Here is a 21872-nt window from a genome sequence, read left to right as displayed (position 1 = left end):
TACTCCAGGAATTCAATTCCAACATCCTACTTCAGTTTGTTTACCTTGCTTCTTTTCCAGCTCTTCTTGCAGGTTCTGTCTCTCTGCACGCACTGAAAGACAAAAGCAAATAAGCCTTGTAAGATGTTCAGCTTTTTTTTACTGTCAGCAAGGTGTTAGAAATAAGGATGAGCAGACTGATACCAATTTCATCTTTCGCAACATTTTGGCAAAATTAGCTTCCTAGAATTTGATAGAAACAATTATCTGACTTTAGGAAAATCTTTCCATGTTGCTTTGCAGGTCAGGCCCTGTACCTCTTGTGTGCCTTCCAAGCCACCTCTAGCAAACAATAAGTAAATCTTCAGTTTTACTCAAAATTAGTTGATGCAAAAAGGAATACACCCCACAACAAAAACTACTACATCTAGTATTTTGTATGGCCTCCATGATTACGAAGGACAGCACCAAGTCTTCTAGGCATGGAATGAACATGTTGGCGACAAATTACAACATTATTATTATTATTATTATACAGTATTTATAAAGTGCCAATAGTTCGCTCAGCGCTGTACATTATAAAGGGGGACAGAACATGTGACAGAACAATACCAATACAATGCAAAACATGAGGGGATCGAGGGCCCTGCTCTTTCAAGCTTACAATCTAGGAGGGAGGGGATGGTGGCACAGGAGGAGATAGCTGTGGGGGATGGAGTGGTAGGAAGAGTGGAGGAGGTCGGCAAGTTAGCAGGGGGCGGGGTAGGCTTCCCTGAAGAGATGGGTTTTCAGGGTGCGCCTAAAGGAGAGGAGAGTAGGTGATAATCTGATGGGTTGGGGCAGGGAGTTCCAGAGGATGGGTGACACCCTGGAGAAGTCCTGGAGGCGGGCATGGGAGGAGGAGACCAGGGAACTAGAGAGAAGGAGGTCTTGTGAGGAGCGGAGTGTGCGTGTTGGGCGGTACTTGGATATTAGGTCAGAGATGTAGTTCGGGGCAGTATGGTGGACAGCTTTGTACGTCAGCGTTAGGATTTTGAATTTGATCCGTTGCGCAATCGGAAGCCAGTGGAGGGATTGGCAGAGGGGGGTGGCGGAAACGGAGCGGTTGGAAAGGTGAATGAGTCTGGCAGCCGTATTCAGGATGGACTGAAGCGGGGATAGCCAGCGGCGAGGCAGGCCAGTGAGGAGGGAGTTGCAGTAGTCGAGTCGTGATATGATGAGGGAGTGGATGAGCTGTTTAGTGGTTTCTGGAGTTAGGAACGTGCGGATTTTGGCGATGTTGCGGAGGTGGAGTCTGCACGAGTTTGTTAAAGAGTGGACTTGGGGCTGGAAGGATAGGTTGGAGTCCAAAATGACACCAAGTACTCTGACCTGCGGGGCGGGTTTGATGGTGGCGTTAACAAAATAATATAAATGGTGAAGCGCTCAACTTAAAAAATATATAAGAATAATCTCATACCCAAATCAATGTGCAAACTGAATAAATAAAAATATACATGAAATAACTAGTGCAATATCCCCATATATGGATTATACGTCCCTGTTAATATAGTGATAAACAACTAATACTTTTTAAACTGTGCAAAGTGATATAAACAAAAATAATTAATATAAATACAAAAATCAATTGTGATGCCACACTGTGCAAAATCATAAAAGTGTTCAAATGACATCACTCCATGCTGCAATGTGCTCTTCGTGAAAAAATCTTGACGTGACTCCCCTCAATGATAGCCAAAATGCCCCCTCACCTTCCACCTTCGACCCTTGCGGGTCACAAAGCTATATATATATATATATATATATATATATATATAATATATCTCTGTCAGATGTTTCTCCTCCACTGCCTCCACCGACCCAATCAAGATCCTCCTCCAGACACTGGGTTCCACTCAAATATCTCCCCCTCACAATACGGACTCAGACACAGGGCGCATATGTAAGAAAAAACAGACCTCCATAGTGCAACATTGTTTTAATGCACTCAGAGATGTGTATAGAAATGTACTCACATATCCACTAACAGAAACAAGCAGTTCCCCATGTGCTATGGGTATATTCAGGTGTCCAAAGATGGCGTCCGAACCCGGAACCGGAATTACGTCACCCCTATGACCGGAAATACGTCGACGCGTTGCGCCACGATCACGTGGCTTCTTCAGGATGCCGTATTGGATGGCTGAACTTCCTTTTAACTACTTAGGATAATTCACAAGGGGCGTGTATATTACCTCCATTTTCTTGGAGCCCACTATGCATAGGACGGCCACAATCCGCCGCTACTTCCCCTGATTCCCATTATAACTTCTCCACTGTTCCAAATTAATTTAAAACCAAAAACCTTTATTAAACCCCACAATTCTTATTATATTATAAATAAGTAAATACTACATATCCATATATATATGTGACAAAGAATAAATACAAACATGATAGAGGAATTAATCGATATATGTATAAAATCACACATATCTCCACTACCAATATTTTATTTTAATTTTAAAACTACCCCATTTCATAAAATTAATTTAATATATTACGATTATTTTATTATAAATATATTGATTTTTTATTTTGAAGAAATATTAATAAAATTAATTATCTTAATAAATATTAGTAAAATCCAATTAAAACATAATCTCATAAAACTCCTGTATAGTACCCATACCACATGTTTACATCAAATAAAGTCATATATTCTTAAAACCACCAATTTATATATAAACATTTTAAACTTTAAACCAAGCAATATTAGAAATCATTAATGAAACAATTGAGGTCAAATTCAATGTTTAAGCCTCTAGGTGTCAGCGTTTGCATAAGAAAAATCCATTTGGACTCCACCTGACTTATTGTTCTCACTTTGTGGCTCCCTCTCCAGTGTTTTTTATATCGTTCTACCCCCCAGAATTTTAATCCCGAGGGGTCATTCCCATGATGACTGGCGAAGTGTTTGGAGACACTATGTTTTGGGTTACCCTTTTGTATATTTTTCACGTGTTCTCTTAATCGAACCCACAAAGCTCTTTTAGTGCGTCCCACATACTGCAAACCGCAGTTACACTCTAGAACGTAAACAACCCCTTCAGTTTTACACGTGATAAAATCTTTGATCTCAAATGACCTCCCATTACTATTAGATGCAAACCCTTTCTTCTTTTGATTCTGCCCTTTTGTGGCTTTGCAGACGCTGCATTTTTTACAAGGATAAAAACCTGTGACATTAAACAAGGTACTTTCTCTATTCACCTTAGGTGAGTCTAATACATTCTTCATAATTTTATTCCTCAAGGTGGGAGCTCTCCTGTAAATAAATTTGGGCTGTTCTGGCAATAAATTGCCTAATAGGGGGTCCATCTTTAAAATTGGCCAATGCTTCTTAAAAATATTTTGGATTCTTTTATATTGTAAATTAAAATCCAAGATCACTGCTACTTGATCGACCTTCTCCTTATCATCATTTTTTATTTTATTTGCAATAAGTTTCTCTCTATCCATATTAGCCACCTCTATTTTATTCTTCTCAAGATCAGACACTGAGTAACCTTTAGATGCAAACCTTTTTTCTAAAATCATGGCCTGAGTATTATAATCTTCTTTATATGTACAATTTCTTTTCAGCCTGATGAACTGGCCCTTTGGGATGTTCAGTAACCAAGGGGGAAAATGGCAACTCTCTATCGGAATGTAGCCATTCCTATCCACATCCTTGAAATGCGTTTTGGTACTAATCATTTCCCCTTGTACTTGGATATCCAAATCTAAAAATTGGATGGATTGATTGCTACATTTCCATACAAATCTAATGTTCTTATTATTATTATTTAATTGTTTTAAAAAATCCATTAGTTTTCTTTCATCCCCTTTCCATATGATGAATACATCATCTATATATCTCTTATACATTGCCAGTTCAGCAGGTTTATCCTTATATACTGAATCTTGTTCCCAGTGGGCCATGAACAAGTTTGCCACACTTGGGGCAAAACGAGCTCCCATAGCTACACCTCTAATCTGTCTATAAAAGACCTTGTCATACCAAAAGTAGTTATGGCTCAGGCTAAAATCAAGACATTGTGTAATAAATTTCCTCTGCGTCCAGTTAAGATTACTTAATTCCCTAAGACCCCAACCCGTGGCTTCCAATGCATCTTCATGATTAATGATAGTATACAACGAAGATACATCAGCACTAGCCAATATTATGTTAGAGCTCCATTTTTCTTCTTCCAAAAGTTGAATTAAATGTTTGGTGTCTCTCAGATATGATACCGTATTCTGGACCAATGGTTGTAGAAAGGTATCTATATATTGGCCTATTCTGGCCAATAACGATTGGATACCGTTGACAATTGGCCTCCCCGGCGGATTAACAAAATCTTTATGCATCTTCGGAATTGTATAAATAACCGGTAAACGACAACATTCTGGTACCAAATATCTGCCCTCTTTATTATTTAATATTTTTTTCTTTTCACCTATTTTAATTAATTGTTCCAATTCCTTTTTGTATATCCTTGTGGGGTCTTTTAGTAATTTCTGATATGTATCCACATCATCCAACTGTGCCTGCAATTCACTACAATAGTAATCCTTAGAGAGTACAACGATTCCCCCTCCCTTATCTGCCGGCCTTACTACTATGTCCTTCCTTTTGATTAGTTTATTCACACCTATTTGGAATCCACGATTAACCTTCTTATTCGGAATATGCAAATCCTCTAAATCTTTATTAACCATTTTTTTAAAAACTTCCACTTGGTTATTACTATTAATCTGAGGATTAAAAACAGATTTATTTCTCAATGTGGTATGGGTAAATTTATCATTCAAATTCTTAACAGTATAATCCTTATCTCTTGATAACCCTAAAAAATATTTCTTCAAGTTCAATTTCCTGATATATTTTTGCGTATCTATATACGTACTAAACTTATCCATGTTCTGAGGGGGCGCAAATTTTAAACCTTTGTCAAGGACCATAATCTCTTCTCTTGAAAGGGGGGTCCCGCTAATGTTAAAGATCCCTTCCCCTACTGGTCTCTTTTCCTTTTGTTTTTTGCTTCCTCTGCAGCCCCTTCTCTTCCTGGGCTTTTCTGTTTCCCTGGTATTGGACTCTTCTCCCCTTTGCCCTTCTCTAAAAAAACCCTACTAGGATAATGATTTAAAGGTTCAAACCTATTTTGAGTTGGGACAGGACCCTGATTATCATACCTAGGTGGATACCAATCTCCATTCCTAGGACTTCTCTCATAATATGGTTGATAATTCATCCCTTGTTGTGGATAATAATTCCTCGGTTGTTGGTAATCTGACCTCAATTGATTCGATCTATATGGTTGGTAATATGGTCTCCCTCTTTTACCTCTCCCTGGTTGTCCATTATATGATCCTCCTCTCTTCACAGGTCTCCACCCGTTATTGGGAGTAGGATAAGCTTGTGTGTATTGCTGACTTTCATTATAAGTACCATTCACTGGTTCCTTATGTGGCACATGTGGAGTGGGAGCTTTATTAGCTACTACAGATTTCACTGGTGTTGAATTAGTAGATCCTATATCAGGATTAGGGGCTGAGGATTGCCACTTAAACACTAGATTTTTAGAAAAATCATTAGTATCCCTGTGGTATTTCTTCATTTTTCTAAATTTCACCTCCGTATCTACCTTTTCCAGGTCTTTACTTAACCTTTTTGTCAAATTGATCATTTGCGGTGTATCCTTAAATGGTTCAATTTGTTTCCTTATGTCCTCTATTTGCATCTCCAAATTCCTCATTTTTTTCTGTTTTCTCTTAAGCAAAAATTGCACTAGTTCTAAACCTTTTTCATTAAAAAAACAAAACCATTCTTCCACAGAATCTGTATCTGTGAGCCCATCACTAATGGGAACATCCCATCTTAATCTCCTAGGGACTAATCTATCTTTTAGGTATTTTTCATGAGTGGCCATATCCCACCATGTGGTAACCTTTTTCTCCATTAGGTGGCCCAATTTTCTAAGGAGAGTATCTAGATCCCCATTTTTACTAATTCCATCTTTATTAAATACATCTTCCAGATCAATAGTTCTATTTTCTAGAAACCCAAAAACATCCATGTTTGCTGCGGGAGGTAAATTGGTACAACTAAACAGAAATAAATTAACAGAAATCCTCCTGCGCTCCACAGAACCTAGTGACCAAAGAGTTAGCTGCTACCACCTACTCTCTATACCGCAAGATATGTGTAAACAAAATAATATAAATGGTGAAGCGCTCAACTTAAAAAATATAAGTTGGTGGTAGCAGCTAACTCTTTGGTCACTAGGTTCTGTGGAGCGCAGGAGGATTTCTGTTAATTTATTTCTGTTTAGTTGTACCAATTTACCTCCCGCAGCAAACATGGATGTTTTTGGGTTTCTAGAAAATAGAACTATTGATCTGGAAGATGTATTTAATAAAGATGGAATTAGTAAAAATGGGGATCTAGATACTCTCCTTAGAAAATTGGGCCACCTAATGGAGAAAAAGGTTACCACATGGTGGGATATGGCCACTCATGAAAAATACCTAAAAGATAGATTAGTCCCTAGGAGATTAAGATGGGATGTTCCCATTAGTGATGGGCTCACAGATACAGATTCTGTGGAAGAATGGTTTTGTTTTTTTAATGAAAAAGGTTTAGAACTAGTGCAATTTTTGCTTAAGAGAAAACAGAAAAAAATGAGGAATTTGGAGATGCAAATAGAGGACATAAGGAAACAAATTGAACCATTTAAGGATACACCGCAAATGATCAATTTGACAAAAAGGTTAAGTAAAGACCTGGAAAAGGTAGATACGGAGGTGAAATTTAGAAAAATGAAGAAATACCACAGGGATACTAATGATTTTTCTAAAAATCTAGTGTTTAAGTGGCAATCCTCAGCCCCTAATCCTGATATAGGATCTACTAATTCAACACCAGTGAAATCTGTAGTAGCTAATAAAGCTCCCACTCCACATGTGCCACATAAGGAACCAGTGAATGGTACTTATAATGAAAGTCAGCAATACACACAAGCTTATCCTACTCCCAATAACGGGTGGAGACCTGTGAAGAGAGGAGGATCATATAATGGACAACCAGGGAGAGGTAAAAGAGGGAGACCATATTACCAACCATATAGATCGAATCAATTGAGGTCAGATTACCAACAACCGAGGAATTATTATCCACAACAAGGGATGAATTATCAACCATATTATGAGAGAAGTCCTAGGAATGGAGATTGGTATCCACCTAGGTATGATAATCAGGGTCCTGTCCCAACTCAAAATAGGTTTGAACCTTTAAATCATTATCCTAGTAGGGATTTTTTAGAGAAGGGCAAAGGGGAGAAGAGTCCAATACCAGGGAAACAGAAAAGCCCAGGAAGAGAAGGGGCTGCAGAGGAAGCAAATAACAAAAGGAAAAGAGACCAGTAGGGGAAGGGATCTTTAACATTAGCGGGACCCCCCTTTCAAGAGAAGAGATTATGGTCCTTGACAAAGGTTTAAAATTTGCGCCCCCTCAGAACATAAGTTTAGTACGTATATAGATACGCAAAAATATATCAGGAAATTGAACTTGAAGAAATATTTTTTAGGGTTATCAAGAGATAAGGATTATACTGTTAAGAATTTGAATGATAAATTTACCCATACCCCATTGAGAAATAAATCTGTTTTTAATCCTCAGATTAATAGTAATAACCAAGTGGAAGTTTTTAAAAAAATGGTTAATAAAGATTTAGAGGATTTGCATATTCCGAATAAGAAGGTTAATCGTGGATTCCAAATAGGTGTGAATAAACTAATCAAAAGGAAGGACATAGTAGTAAGGCCGGCAGATAAGGGAGGGGGAATCGTTGTACTCTCTAAGGATTACTATTGTAGTGAATTGCAGGCACAGTTGGATGATGTGGATACATATCAGAAATTACTAAAAGACCCCACAAGGATATACAAAAAGGAATTGGAACAATTAATTAAAATAGGTGAAAAGAAAAAAATATTAAATAATAAAGAGGGCAGATATTTGGTACCAGAATGTTGTCGTTTACCGGTTATTTATACAATTCCGAAGATGCATAAAGATTTTGTTAATCCGCCGGGGAGGCCAATTGTCAACGGTATCCAATCGTTATTGGCCAGAATAGGCCAATATATAGATACCTTTCTACAACCATTGGTCCAGAATACGGTATCATATCTGAGAGACACCAAACATTTAATTCAACTTTTGGAAGAAGAAAAATGGAGCTCTAACATAATATTGGCTAGTGCTGATGTATCTTCGTTGTATACTATCATTAATCATGAAGATGCATTGGAAGCCACGGGTTGGGGTCTTAGGGAATTAAGTAATCTTAACTGGACGCAGAGGAAATTTATTACACAATGTCTTGATTTTAGCCTGAGCCATAACTACTTTTGGTATGACAAGGTCTTTTATAGACAGATTAGAGGTGTAGCTATGGGAGCTCGTTTTGCCCCAAGTGTGGCAAACTTGTTCATGGCCCACTGGGAACAAGATTCAGTATATAAGGATAAACCTGCTGAACTGGCAATGTATAAGAGATATATAGATGATGTATTCATCATATGGAAAGGGGATGAAAGAAAACTAATGGATTTTTTAAAACAATTAAATAATAATAATAAGAACATTAGATTTGTATGGAAATGTAGCAATCAATCCATCCAATTTTTAGATTTGGATATCCAAGTACAAGGGGAAATGATTAGTACCAAAACGCATTTCAAGGATGTGGATAGGAATGGCTACATTCCGATAGAGAGTTGCCATTTTCCCCCTTGGTTACTGAACATCCCAAAGGGCCAGTTCATCAGGCTGAAAAGAAATTGTACATATAAAGAAGATTATAATACTCAGGCCATGATTTTAGAAAAAAGGTTTGCATCTAAAGGTTACTCAGTGTCTGATCTTGAGAAGAATAAAATAGAGGTGGCTAATATGGATAGAGAGAAACTTATTGCAAATAAAATAAAAAATGATGATAAGGAGAAGGTCGATCAAGTAGCAGTGATCTTGGATTTTAATTTACAATATAAAAGAATCCAAAATATTTTTAAGAAGCATTGGCCAATTTTAAAGATGGACCCCCTATTAGGCAATTTATTGCCAGAACAGCCCAAATTTATTTACAGGAGAGCTCCCACCTTGAGGAATAAAATTATGAAGAATGTATTAGACTCACCTAAGGTGAATAGAGAAAGTACCTTGTTTAATGTCACAGGTTTTTATCCTTGTAAAAAATGCAGCGTCTGCAAAGCCACAAAAGGGCAGAATCAAAAGAAGAAAGGGTTTGCATCTAATAGTAATGGGAGGTCATTTGAGATCAAAGATTTTATCACGTGTAAAACTGAAGGGGTTGTTTACGTTCTAGAGTGTAACTGCGGTTTGCAGTATGTGGGACGCACTAAAAGAGCTTTGTGGGTTCGATTAAGAGAACACGTGAAAAATATACAAAAGGGTAACCCAAAACATAGTGTCTCCAAACACTTCGCCAGTCATCATGGGAATGACCCCTCGGGATTAAAATTCTGGGGGGTAGAACGATATAAAAAACACTGGAGAGGGAGCCACAAAGTGAGAACAATAAGTCAGGCGGAGTCCAAATGGATTTTTCTTATGCAAACGCTGACACCTAGAGGCTTAAACATTGAATTTGACCTCAATTGTTTCATTAATGATTTCTAATATTGCTTGGTTTAAAGTTTAAAATGTTTATATATAAATTGGTGGTTTTAAGAATATATGACTTTATTTGATGTAAACATGTGGTATGGGTACTATACAGGAGTTTTATGAGATTATGTTTTAATTGGATTTTACTAATATTTATTAAGATAATTAATTTTATTAATATTTCTTCAAAATAAAAAATCAATATATTTATAATAAAATAATCGTAATATATTAAATTAATTTTATGAAATGGGGTAGTTTTAAAATTAAAATAAAATATTGGTAGTGGAGATATGTGTGATTTTATACATATATCGATTAATTCCTCTATCATGTTTGTATTTATTCTTTGTCACATATATATATGGATATGTAGTATTTACTTATTTATAATATAATAAGAATTGTGGGGTTTAATAAAGGTTTTTGGTTTTAAATTAATTTGGAACAGTGGAGAAGTTATAATGGGAATCAGGGGAAGTAGCGGCGGATTGTGGCCGTCCTATGCATAGTGGGCTCCAAGAAAATGGAGGTAATATACACGCCCCTTGTGAATTATCCTAAGTAGTTAAAAGGAAGTTCAGCCATCCAATACGGCATCCTGAAGAAGCCACGTGATCGTGGCGCAACGCGTCGACGTATTTCCGGTCATAGGGGTGACGTAATTCCGGTTCCGGGTTCGGACGCCATCTTTGGACACCTGAATATACCCATAGCACATGGGGAACTGCTTGTTTCTGTTAGTGGATATGTGAGTACATTTCTATACACATCTCTGAGTGCATTAAAACAATGTTGCACTATGGAGGTCTGTTTTTTCTTACATATGCGCCCTGTGTCTGAGTCCGTATTGTGAGGGGGAGATATTTGAGTGGAACCCAGTGTCTGGAGGAGGATCTTGATTGGGTCGGTGGAGGCAGTGGAGGAGAAACATCTGACAGAGATATATTATATATATATATATATATATATATATATATATATATATAGCTTTGTGACCCGCAAGGGTCGAAGGTGGAAGGTGAGGGGGCATTTTGGCTATCATTGAGGGGAGTCACGTCAAGATTTTTTCACGAAGAGCACATTGCAGCATGGAGTGATGTCATTTGAACACTTTTATGATTTTGCACAGTGTGGCATCACAATTGATTTTTGTATTTATATTAATTATTTTTGTTTATATCACTTTGCACAGTTTAAAAAGTATTAGTTGTTTATCACTATATTAACAGGGACGTATAATCCATATATGGGGATATTGCACTAGTTATTTCATGTATATTTTTATTTATTCAGTTTGCACATTGATTTGGGTATGAGATTATTCTTATATATTTTTTAAGTTGAGCGCTTCACCATTTATATTATTTTGTTTACACATATCTTGCGGTATAGAGAGTAGGTGGTAGCAGCTAACTCTTTGGTCACTAGGTTCTGTGGAGCGCAGGAGGATTTCTGTTAATTGATGGTGGCGTTGTTGGACATGATGGAGAAGTCAATGGGGGGTGGTGTCCGGGCTGGAGGGAAGACAAGAAACTCGGTTTTGGAGAGGTTCAGTTTAAGGAAGTGGAGCGACATCCAATCTGATATGTCGCTCAACAGGTGTGTGATTCGGGCGGAGACCGAGGGGGTGAGGTGGGGGGTTGAGAGATAGATTTGTGTGTCATCGGCATAGAGGTGGTAGTTGAAGCCGTGAGAGTGTATGAGTTGACCAAGGGAGGAGGTGTAGATGGAGAAGAGAAGGGGCCCGAGGACAGAGCCTTGAGGGACCCCAACAGAGAGGGGGAGTGAGAGGGAGGTGGTGGCATTATAGGTAACGCTGAAAGAGCGTTGTGACAGGTAGGATGAGAGCCAGGAGAGAGCAGAATCTCTGAGGCCGAGTGAGTGTAGTTTTTTGAGGAGGAGGGGGTGGTCGACTGTGTCGAAGGCCGCAGAGAGGTCAAGGAGTAGGAGCACTGAATAGTGGCCATTAGCTTTGGCGGTTAGCAGGTCGTTGGAGAGTTTGAGTAAGGCAGTTTCGGTGGAGTGTAGGGGACGGAAGCCAGACTGTAGGGGATCGAGGAGGTTGTTGTCGTTGAGGTGAGAGCATAGGCGGGTGTAGACTAGGCGCTCGAGGAGTTTAGATGTAAATGGGAGCAGGGAGATGGGTCTGAGGTTGTTCGGGTCATTGGGGTCCAGGGAGGGCTTTTTAAGTATGGGGGTGATGTGTGCATGTTTCAGAGGGGAAGGGAAAGTGCCGGAGGAGAGGGAGAGATTGAAGATGTGGGTGAGGGAGCGTAGGATGGAGGGGGAGGGAGGTTGTAGGAGTTGTGAGGGGATAGGGTCAAGGGGGCAGGTGGTGAGGCGGGCATCAGAGAGGATCTTGGAGACTTCTTCGATGGTAGTAAGGTCAAAGGTGCGGAGTGTTGGGGGAGCTTCAATATGAGGAATGTAGGGTGGGGTGGGAGAGGAGGTAAGAGCAGTGGTGGGGCCGTGGGAGAGGGGTGTAGAGGGGGTAGCTGAGTGAGGGGGAAGGGGGTTGGAGGGAGTTTGAGCAGCGACGAAGTCCCTGTGGGTTATGTCGAGGGGGAGGGGGGATGAGGGGGTAGCTGTGTGAGAGGGGACGGGTTGAGAAGGCGTGTGAGTTGCGGCAATGTCCTTGCGAATTGTGTCAATCTTGTTTTTGAAGTGATTGGCAATCTCAAGGGCAGTGAGTGAGGTGCTGGGTGGAGGTGGGGGTGGCGAGAGTAGAGAGTTGAAGGTGGAGAAGAGTCGGCGAGGATTGGAGGAGAGGGCCTTGATGAGGGTCAGGAAGTAGGCTTGTTTGGCAGTATGGAGGGAGGAGGTGTAGGTGTGGAAGGCAGATTTGTATCGGGTGAAGGCTTGTTGGGATTTGGTTTTGCGCCATAGTCGCTCCAGGGCACGACTGTGTCGTTTGAGGGTTTTGGTGTGATCAGTCTGCCAGGGCTGGAGCGGTCGGGGTCTGATGTTGCGTGTGGTTAAAGGCGCTAGTGAGTCAAGGGCTGTTGACAGCGCATTGTTGTAGGCGGTCATAGCCAAGTCGGGGCAGGACAGGGGGAGGATGCGGTCATGGAGTTGATCAACTGCGGAGTGGAGGGAGGCAGGGTTAAGGTTGCGGAGGTTACGGCTGGTAGTAGTGTGACATTTGGAGGGGTAGGCATTGGAGGATGAGGAGATAGAGAAGGTAATCAGGTTGTGGTCAGAGAGAGGGAAGGGGGTGTTAGTGAGGTTGTGGGGAGCGCAGCGGTTGGAGAAGACAAGATCAAGGATATTACCGTCGGAGTGGGTGGTGGATTGTATGCACTGTGCAAGTGCAAAGGAGGAGGTTAAGTGGAGGAGACGGGCTGTGTCCGGGTTGTCGAGGTTGACAGGGATGTTGAAATCCCCAAGGATGATAGTGGGTAGCTCAGAGGAGAGGAAGAAGGGTAGCCAGGAGGAGAAGTCTTCCAGGAAGCGGGGTATGGATCCAGGAGGCCGGTATATCACAGCAATCTTTAGGGGGGTTGGGGAGAATAGTCGGACGCAGTGGGCCTCGAAGGAGGAGAAGGATAGGGAGGGGGGGTTTGGGAGGACTCGGAAGGTGCTCAGCGGTGACAGGAGCAGGCCAACCCCACCACCTTTACGACCGTTGGGCCTGGGTGAGTGGGTCCAGGTGAGACCGCCGTAGGAGAGTGCAGCAGGGGAGGTAGAGTCAGTGGGCTGGATCCAGGTTTCCGTAATCGCCAGGAGGTTGAGGGAGCGGGAAACAAAGAGGTCGTGGATGGCGGTAAGCTTGTTGCACACCGATCGGGCGTTCAGGAGTGCACATGAAAACGGGGGGGAGATTTTAGGGAGCAGGGGGACAGATACTAAGTTGCGGGGGTTGCGGCAGGACGTGGAGGCGGGAGGGTTTTGTGCGGGTGAGGGAGGTGGTGGAGGGCCAGGATTCGGGGAGATGTCCCCCGCGGTTATGAGGAGGAGGAGAAGGGTGAGAAAGGTGGCATGGGAGCGGGATGTGCAGGAGCGTGAGAAACTACTAGTGGAGGTGTTTGGGTCAGTGGGAGAGCGGAGTAATAGGAGGAGGTGGTAGGTGCCATAGAGGGGTGAGGGAAGCAGTGAGGGCACAATATACAAATGTTTGGGAGGAGCAGAGGGATATAGTGAATGGATTTTGGGAACAGAGGAGAGGAAAATGAGAAGGAGGAGTGGAAGAGGCATTTTGGGGAGGTGATGAAAGCAATAGTAGGGAGATGATAGCAATGAGGGGTAGATGTACAAGTTTTGGGGTGGAGCAGAGGGGTAAAGAAATGAGATTTGGGAACAGAGGTTAGTAATATGAAGAGGAGAAGAGGGGTGTATTATATAAAAGGTACACGGAGTGGGACTCAGGTATGTAAAAGATATTTCCCAGGGTGTTTCCTTGCAGTCTGTCCAGCATGCAGTAGAGTTTCTTGCTGTTGTTGTGTTCCTGCTGCTTAAGTTCTCCTGCTTTAGTTCAACTGCTGTGTTTAACTGCTCTGCACTCATTCAAAGCCGCACTCCATCATAAGCAGCACCCCCATCAGAGACTGTGCCCCCCATCAGACTGTATCTTTTTCCATTCTTCAAGAATGACTTCTTTTAGAGCCTGGATGCTGGATGGGGAGTGATCCTTAACTTGTCTCTTCAGAATTCCCCATAGGTGTTTGATTGGGTTCAGATCAGGAGACATACTTGGCCACTGAATCACTTGGCCACTGAATCACTTGCAGAAATGCAACAGTGGCCTTAGATGCGTGTTTTGGATCATTATCATGTTGGAAAAGTGTACGGAGTGATGGTAGCATCTTCTGTTTCAATATAGAGCAGTACATCTGTGAATTCATGATACCATCAATGAAATGCAGTTCCCCGACACCAGCGGCACTCATGCGGCCCCACAGAAGGACACCACAATGCTTTACTGTAGGCACCATGCATTTTTCTTTGTACTCTTCACCTTTACAACGCCATACAGTTTTGAAGCCATCAGTTTCAAAAACATTTATCTTGGTCTCATCACTCCAGAGTACAGGGTCCCAGTAGTCCTCTCCTTTTTCAGCATGGGCCGTGACCAATTGTAGGCAGGCTTTTTGTGCATGGGCTTTAGAAGAGGCTTCTTTCGGGGACAACACCCATGTATGCCATTCCTCTGCAGTGTAAGCCATATTGTGTCATGGAAACAATCACCCGAGTTTGGCTTTCTACTTCTTTAGCTAACTTCAGTGAACTTGCATGGCGATATTCTTCAACCCGTCTCATCAGAAGACGCTCCTGTCGAGGTGTTAACTTCTGTGAATGGTCTGGGTGTCTGTGAGATGGTTGCAGTTCCATCTCTGTTAAATTTTTGTATCATGTTTGCTATAGTATTCTGACTGATAAGGAAAGCTTTGCTGATCTTCCTGTAGCCTTCACCTTTGTAGAAAAAAATTAAAAACATTTTTTTACTTCTCAGGTCTTTTGACATTTCTCTTCCATGTGGTGCCATTGCTGACAGCATGAAATGGGAAGGGGTTTTATTTGTTAAGTAACGCCCTTTTATAATCAACTGTCTGCTGGACACCTGTTTAATGAATACTTAGTCTTATCTGTAGTTTAATTCTTGTTAATTAGGATTTTGCTGTCTAAAATTTAGCTTTGCTCCTAAGATTTTCATTGGGGTGTATTCATTTTTGCAACATGGTCTTGAGTGGATTTGCTAGAAAAAATACTTTTTTGTATGTGCAAATTAATAAATCAATGCACCAAATTTGTGGGAGTATTTTGTAGTATAGTGTCCCATAGAAAATGTTGGTCCTAAAAAGAAACTAAAGGTTTTCTGACCAATCTGCTGGGATGTACTAATTTATGCTGAGCACTGTATGTGGTTTGATAAGTGAAAGACCTACAGAGGACTAAGTTATATAAATATGGTCTTCTAAACAAACAGCTCTGACTTGACAGAAAAATGACAATCCTGACAATACAAGCAAAAACAGGCAGCTGTTACATGTGTCCAACAGAGCAACTGTGAGAATACACAGGTAAAAAACAGGTAATCGTGACAACACGCAAGCAAGAAATGGATCATCATACATGTTGCTACTCTGCAGTTTGTGCTGCTACCTGAGCTCGTTTCCTCCAGCCACCACTCTGCAGGGAGAGGAATCTAGTGCAGCTTTTCATTAGAATCTGCGGTTCTTAGGCTACATTGTGGAATACTTTGGAGCCACTTTTAGTGACATTATGTGGTGCTAAATAACCAAAAGTCTGTCATACACACAGAGAATGATTGAAAATGCAGACACAGTCTAATTCATTTCAGGGCTCTAAAGAAAAACAATTGCATCTTATGCCATTTGTGTTTAGCCTTAAAGTGACACTAATCTCTGGTAAAAACAAATAATCTAAAATGCTTAAAACATCTAAATTAAAAAACTTAACTCAGAAAAGTACCTTCTATTGCTCTCAGCCTCCTCCAAAGCTCCAAGTTCCTTTTTCTTGTGCTGCGCTCCGACTTCTTTTTAGAGGGTGGCTATGTTTGTTCTACATGGTCCCTTGCTCACTCCCTAGATGGGCTAGGAATTATGGGATTTGTAGTTTGTATAGAGCCATGCAAATAGGGCCAATTGGTACAGGGTATGTATGTATTATTATTTCACACTAGAATGAGATGCGGGAAACCCTCGATCTGTGCACATTTCCCGCACTGCATTCAGATCACACTGCACTTGCAATCTGCAGTGGGTGTCAGTGAAATCTTAATGACACCCCAAACGCAGGTCACAAACGCAATGCATTTGCCTGCACTGGATCGCATGGTACAAAATTATCATGCGATCCAGTTGCAGTGTGTTACCAAAACTGTTGCATTCATAACTTTGGTGTGGATGTGGTGTGATTTGAGCCCATTCAAAACAAATGGGCTCATATTGCACTGCCCTGAATCACATGTGAATTGTATCGAAATGCGCTGCGCATTCCTGTGTGAATCATAGGTGAACCTAGGCTTACTTTACATGATCTTGAAATTATTGTTGTGGTTTTTTCCCTGCAAAACTGTTACACTTGGTTAGAATGAAAACTTACACTCCTGGAGCTCCTTTACCACATTCTGTCTCTTTTTCTCGAGATCCTGCATCTCTGTTTGCGGCTCTTCCCGAGCTGTACACAGAAACAAAAAGAAGATGATGACCACCCACTTAGGACAAGCACTAGTCTACATTATCAATATGTCAGATCTATATCAATCTTGAATAATATGAATTAATTTAATATAAAACAGAGGACACACTGGCATTTTTATGCTTTTTTTTAAGGATTTTTTTTTTTAAATACTTGTCATAAATTGTTGTTTTTACTAACTTTGACTTTTTTGTGGTGAGTAGGGGTACTATGTACCCCATAATCATTCACATGGAGGGGAGTGGGATCTGGGCTCCCCCTTGTTAATGGGGCCTTTCAGATTTCAATAGGCCCCCCTGCCCACAGACACCCACAACCACCACCCTAAGGTGATTTGGGGGGGGCACCCCCCATGGTGAGGGCATGTGGCCTAGTTTGATTCAGGAGGGGGAGTGATAGTTGCTCACATCCCCTATTTCCTGGCCTGCATGTTCGGATAAGGGCCTGGTATAGATTCTGAGGTGGACCCCACGCCATTTTTTTAAACTTTGGTGTGGCGTTCCCCTTAAAATCTATACCAAACCCAATGGGCCTGGTATAGATGGGGGGACCCCCCACACAGTTTTTTTCCTGAATTTTTAATTGCTGGCAATTCTTTTGTTTGCATTCAGCTGTCATCTGTTGACAGCTGATGAGTCATCAGTCATTAAGGACGCAGCAGCCAGCTTGTCAGCCTGCTCCTTAACAGCCATCTATTCTTCACACAGAATTCAGATCGGTCGATCAATTTTTGATTCAAATTCTAATCATTCCAAAAATGTGGAATTCGTTAGAATATGAAAGAATTAAACAAAAGTAAACGAATTCCAAAAGTATCAACGAAACAAAATTAGTAACATAACAAATCTGTCTGAAGTGAAACTGAACAAATTTTTCTGTATTGCACATGTCTACCGACAGTACTTGTAGGCATTCGTTCACAGAACTCAATGAATGAATGATGTGGCAATGTGGCAGAGCCCCGTATAGCCTCGCTCTTTTCAAATTATGACAGAGAAGATCTGGCTCACTGTCACAGCACGGTATGGGGGATTCGGGGGGGGGGATCTGGGGGAGGGAAGCTGCAGAAGCGGGAGTATGTAACATGTTCCCAAAGGTGAGCTTATCCTTTAAAACTTCCACTGGGTTTACAGAATCCTAGCCAAACTGGCACTATTATCCACTCTCCTCTCTGTCAAAAAGCACAGCCTGGACAGGCAGCTCCCACCCACAGCCCAATTACTTTTTACAGTCATGTTAATCATCGTCAGTAGATCTTCCACCTTTGGCTCCAGGTTCTTGCCTGTAAAACAAAAACAGGTTTTGAGAGACAGAATGGTATGCAGTAGAGAGAGCAGGATGGACCAGAATGTGCACAGTGATGATTTCATCGTAAACAGTGACCAAGAGCTGTCTGCGACAGTTTGGTCACAGTGCTGGGGTGCACTCCCAGCACAGAAGAGCAATGCCAGCTTATGCATTTATGTGGCAGCATGTTCTACTGCCATATACATGCATACGGCTGGCAGGAGTTCAGCCTTAACCACTTCAATACTGGGCCAATTCTTACACTTCGCTCACACATGTAAATATCTTTTCTTTTTTTTTTGCTAGAAAATTAGTTAGAACCCCCAAACATTAGATATTTTTAAGCAGAGCCCCGAGAATAAAATGGTGGTTGCTGCAATTTTTTATGTCACATTGTTGTTGCGCAGCAATTTTCAAATGTATTTTTTGGGGAAAAAATACACTTTAATGAATTTTATAAAATACGATGTTAAGCTGAGTAAATGGATACCTAATATGACGCCCATGGAATGGCAACAAACTATGGTACTTACAAATCACCACAGGCAAGGTTTAAAAGCCTTTACAGGTTACCAGTTTAAAATTACACAGGAATCCTGGAGCTAGAATTATTGCTCTGGTTACCAAGTTTGTGGCAATACCTCACGTATGGCACAAATGCAAGACCTACAGTATGTATGTAGTTGTCTTTGCCCGAAAGCATGGGTGGGGGGGGGGACGGGGGACACTTTTTTAAAATTATTTTATTTACTTTTTTTACACTGTGTCCTTAAGTTTTTCTTTTTTTTATAACTTTTATTGCCAACACAAGGGATGGACAACAACCTTTGTGATATCTGGGGCAGCAACAGGTACTCTTTATTCTGCTCTGCCCTTGAACGCATCTTATCAAACAGAGATCGGTTTGATCAGATGCTTTCACAGGCCAGTAATGGATTGTATAAATCAATCTGAGGCCCCTTTTACATCTTGTGATTTGGGATCGTGGGCAGAATCGCATTATGACTGCGACTCCAAACTGCACTACAATCCTGGCAAAACACACCATGCATGTTTGTGTGGCATTCATTTTTAATGGCACCTAAAAACGGGGTGCAGTTCTGCCATGACTGTCCCATGATTTATTGCGCAGAAATCACAGCAAACTGCATTGCGCAAAGCTTGTTCCACAAAAAGAAGGAGCAGGAGCTTCTTTTGGGTGACAGGCTTGGCGTGATATGGTTTGCTGGAATTGCCACGATAAACCACATGACAATTGCAACAAAACCACACTGTGTTTCAGGTGCCATCCCAATTTGCTAGATGTGAGCGGGGTCTGAGCGAAACAAGAAGCGACAAAATCCTTGTCGCTTCCGGTTTCTTAGACCATACAAATGATTATTGAATTTCCGGTCCTTGGTCATCTCTATGGTATCCCTAACCTCAAGCTTGGCCTTATGTCACAAAACAAATGCGCAGAGCTCCCTGCTGGAAAAGATGCGGGAGCTCCTGAGGCGCATTTGTCGTGCACACGGGAAGTCCATTCAAGTGAATAGGCTGTCCTATGCTGTGGTGCAATAAAAGCATGAATAAACGCACATTAGCACAAGGCAAAGGTGTGAATGGGGCCTAAGGCTGGTATATTTCTTCAAAAAATACGGCAGCCCTAGGTGCTTTATTCCCTGTTAGAGGGCTGCAGGTGGAACAGTTGCTACTGCTACAGAGTCAAGCCATGCTGGGACTTCCAGTACCTCAGTGAACCAGAAATCTATTTTGTGTTGTCTTTTCACACTTACAGCCATTCACACTTATCCCCAATTCAGAAAGTGGTTTACCTTCAGCCTCCATTTTATCTTCCCCTCACAGAAGTCTCCTCAGACTGATTTCACCTCACAGAAGGCCTTGTCTCCTCCCCTCCACCTAGCCCCACCTCCTTTTTTGACCTACAGCAAATGGCTGACTGAAATGAGGGAGCAAACAGTATTCACCTCACATGTTCTAGCTCACCCCAGCAACAGGACAGTGATTGGTTGGTGGGGGGTACCTAGAGGCCTACAGTCAGACCTTTCATATCGGACTGTTCTTTTTTGTCATGGTCAGCAAGGGTGCCGCCTAACCAATAAAACTGGAGCTTCCTGACAATGTAATCTATGTAAAGCAGTGGTTCTCAACCTGTGGGTCGCAACCCCTTTGGGGGTCGAACGACCCTTTCACAGGGGTCCCCTAAGACCATCAGAAAACACATATTTCCGATGTGTAAAGAGCAGCTACTGTGTAGAAAGCAGCTGCTGTGTTGAAAGCAGCTACTCTGTTAAAAGCAGCTACTGTGTTGAAAGCAGCAGTATTGGAGGTAAAACGACTCTCATGAATTATAATTACTGGGTAAATAATTTTATGATTGGGGGTCACCACAACATGAGGAACTGTATTAAAGGGTCACGGCATTAGGAAGGTTGAGAACCACTGATGTAAAGCCAATACACATTTTGTAAAAAAAAAAGTAGGGAATTAAAGTAGCACTAAAGGCAAAATGTGTTTTCATTTTGGATAGAGTAAAGAAGGGTAATAACCCCTTTCAATTTTTTTGCTATAAGCGTCCCATTGGGGAGATTTTCCTTCACTTCCTGTCCCATAACCAAAACAGGAAGTGGTTGGAAATCCCTCCAAAGTAAGGGAATCCCTGGGTGTCTCTAGGGTCACAGGAACGAGTGTCTCCATTGGAAGATTTCCCCTCTATTTCTCATTTTCTTTTACTTTCACTTCTGTGATAATGGTAAACAAGACAAGCTGTGAGGGTGAATCTCCCTAATGGGGGCTCAGACAGCAAAAGAAACCTGGCAGGTGTTCTAATCCCTCTCCAGTCTAGCCATAAAAAGAAAAAAAAAAAAAGTTTGACCATTAGTTACACTTTAACCACCTCTGGACTGCCATATGAGGAAATGACGGGAGGGCGGATGTCATATGACGTCCTCCCAATCTAGCTTCACATGCACCCCTGGCAATTGGTAGTGTGCTGTGTCCTTGGGACACAGCAGATCACTGATCGAAGTAAAGAGCAGATGACGTAGGCTCTATCATGTGATCAGCTGTGTCCAATCACAGCTGATCACATGTAAATAGGAAATGCCGGTTATTGGCATTCCTCTCCTCATGCTGACAGCACTTGAGGAGAGGAAACCCGGTAAGCAGCATTCCTCAGAGGGGACATGTGCCCTGATGATCAGTGTAGCCCCAACAGTGCCACCTTTCAGTGCCCATCAATGTCACCTGTCAGTGCCCATCAATGCCACATATTTTTACCCAAAATTCTCATATTTTCACATAAGATTCAGTTAGAAAAATCAGTGATACTTGGGTGATAGAAAAATCTGTGAATCTTGATAAATAGACCTATTTAGGGTTTTCTTTTTTTTTTGCTGACACCAGGGGCGGACTGACAACTCATCGGGCCCCCGGGCAATAGGGGATCATGGGTGTGTCCTTGCCCAAACTCAAAAAAGCCTATGAAAAAGGTACCAGGGGCATCTCATGGGGCCCCTACTGACCCCGGGCCCTCGGGCATGCCCAAGTTTCCAAATGGTCTAATCGCTATTCTTCCGTTAATCTGGCCATAAATGAACCGAATCTCGGCTGGTTCAGCAGAGACTGTCCAATATTCAATCCATCTATGGATAGACTGGTTGTACTGAAGTTAACCAGCCTGTCAGATTTTGTGCATGCGATTAGTGGCGGCGGCTATAGCCACCAGAAG

The 21872-nt window shown here is 41.7% G+C and overlaps 1 protein-coding gene across 1 annotated transcript in view; it reads right to left on the bottom strand.

The window, feature by feature from the left end:
• The window catches only part of LOC149463675 (synaptonemal complex central element protein 1-like), a 59170-nt gene extending 39201 nt beyond the window's left edge, over positions 1–19969 (bottom strand). The window contains exons 1-5 of the mRNA XM_089675329.1: positions 19957–19969; positions 18078–18137; positions 16779–16834; positions 16127–16187; positions 45–92 (exon numbers count right to left, since the gene is read on the bottom strand). Of these exons, the coding sequence (XP_089531455.1) occupies positions 45–92; positions 16127–16187; positions 16779–16834; positions 18078–18137; positions 19957–19969 (238 nt within the window). The remainder of the gene's footprint in view (positions 1–44; positions 93–16126; positions 16188–16778; positions 16835–18077; positions 18138–19956) is intronic.
• Between the last annotated feature and the right edge of the window lie 1903 nt (positions 19970–21872).

This window comes from Staurois parvus, unplaced genomic scaffold (assembly GCF_062004578.1).
Source record: "Staurois parvus isolate SC_StPar_1 unplaced genomic scaffold, SC_StPar_1.0 ptg000154l, whole genome shotgun sequence".
In the NCBI taxonomy this organism is placed as follows: domain Eukaryota; kingdom Metazoa; phylum Chordata; class Amphibia; order Anura; family Ranidae; genus Staurois; species Staurois parvus.
This window is presented reverse-complemented; position numbering and strand designations above follow the sequence as displayed.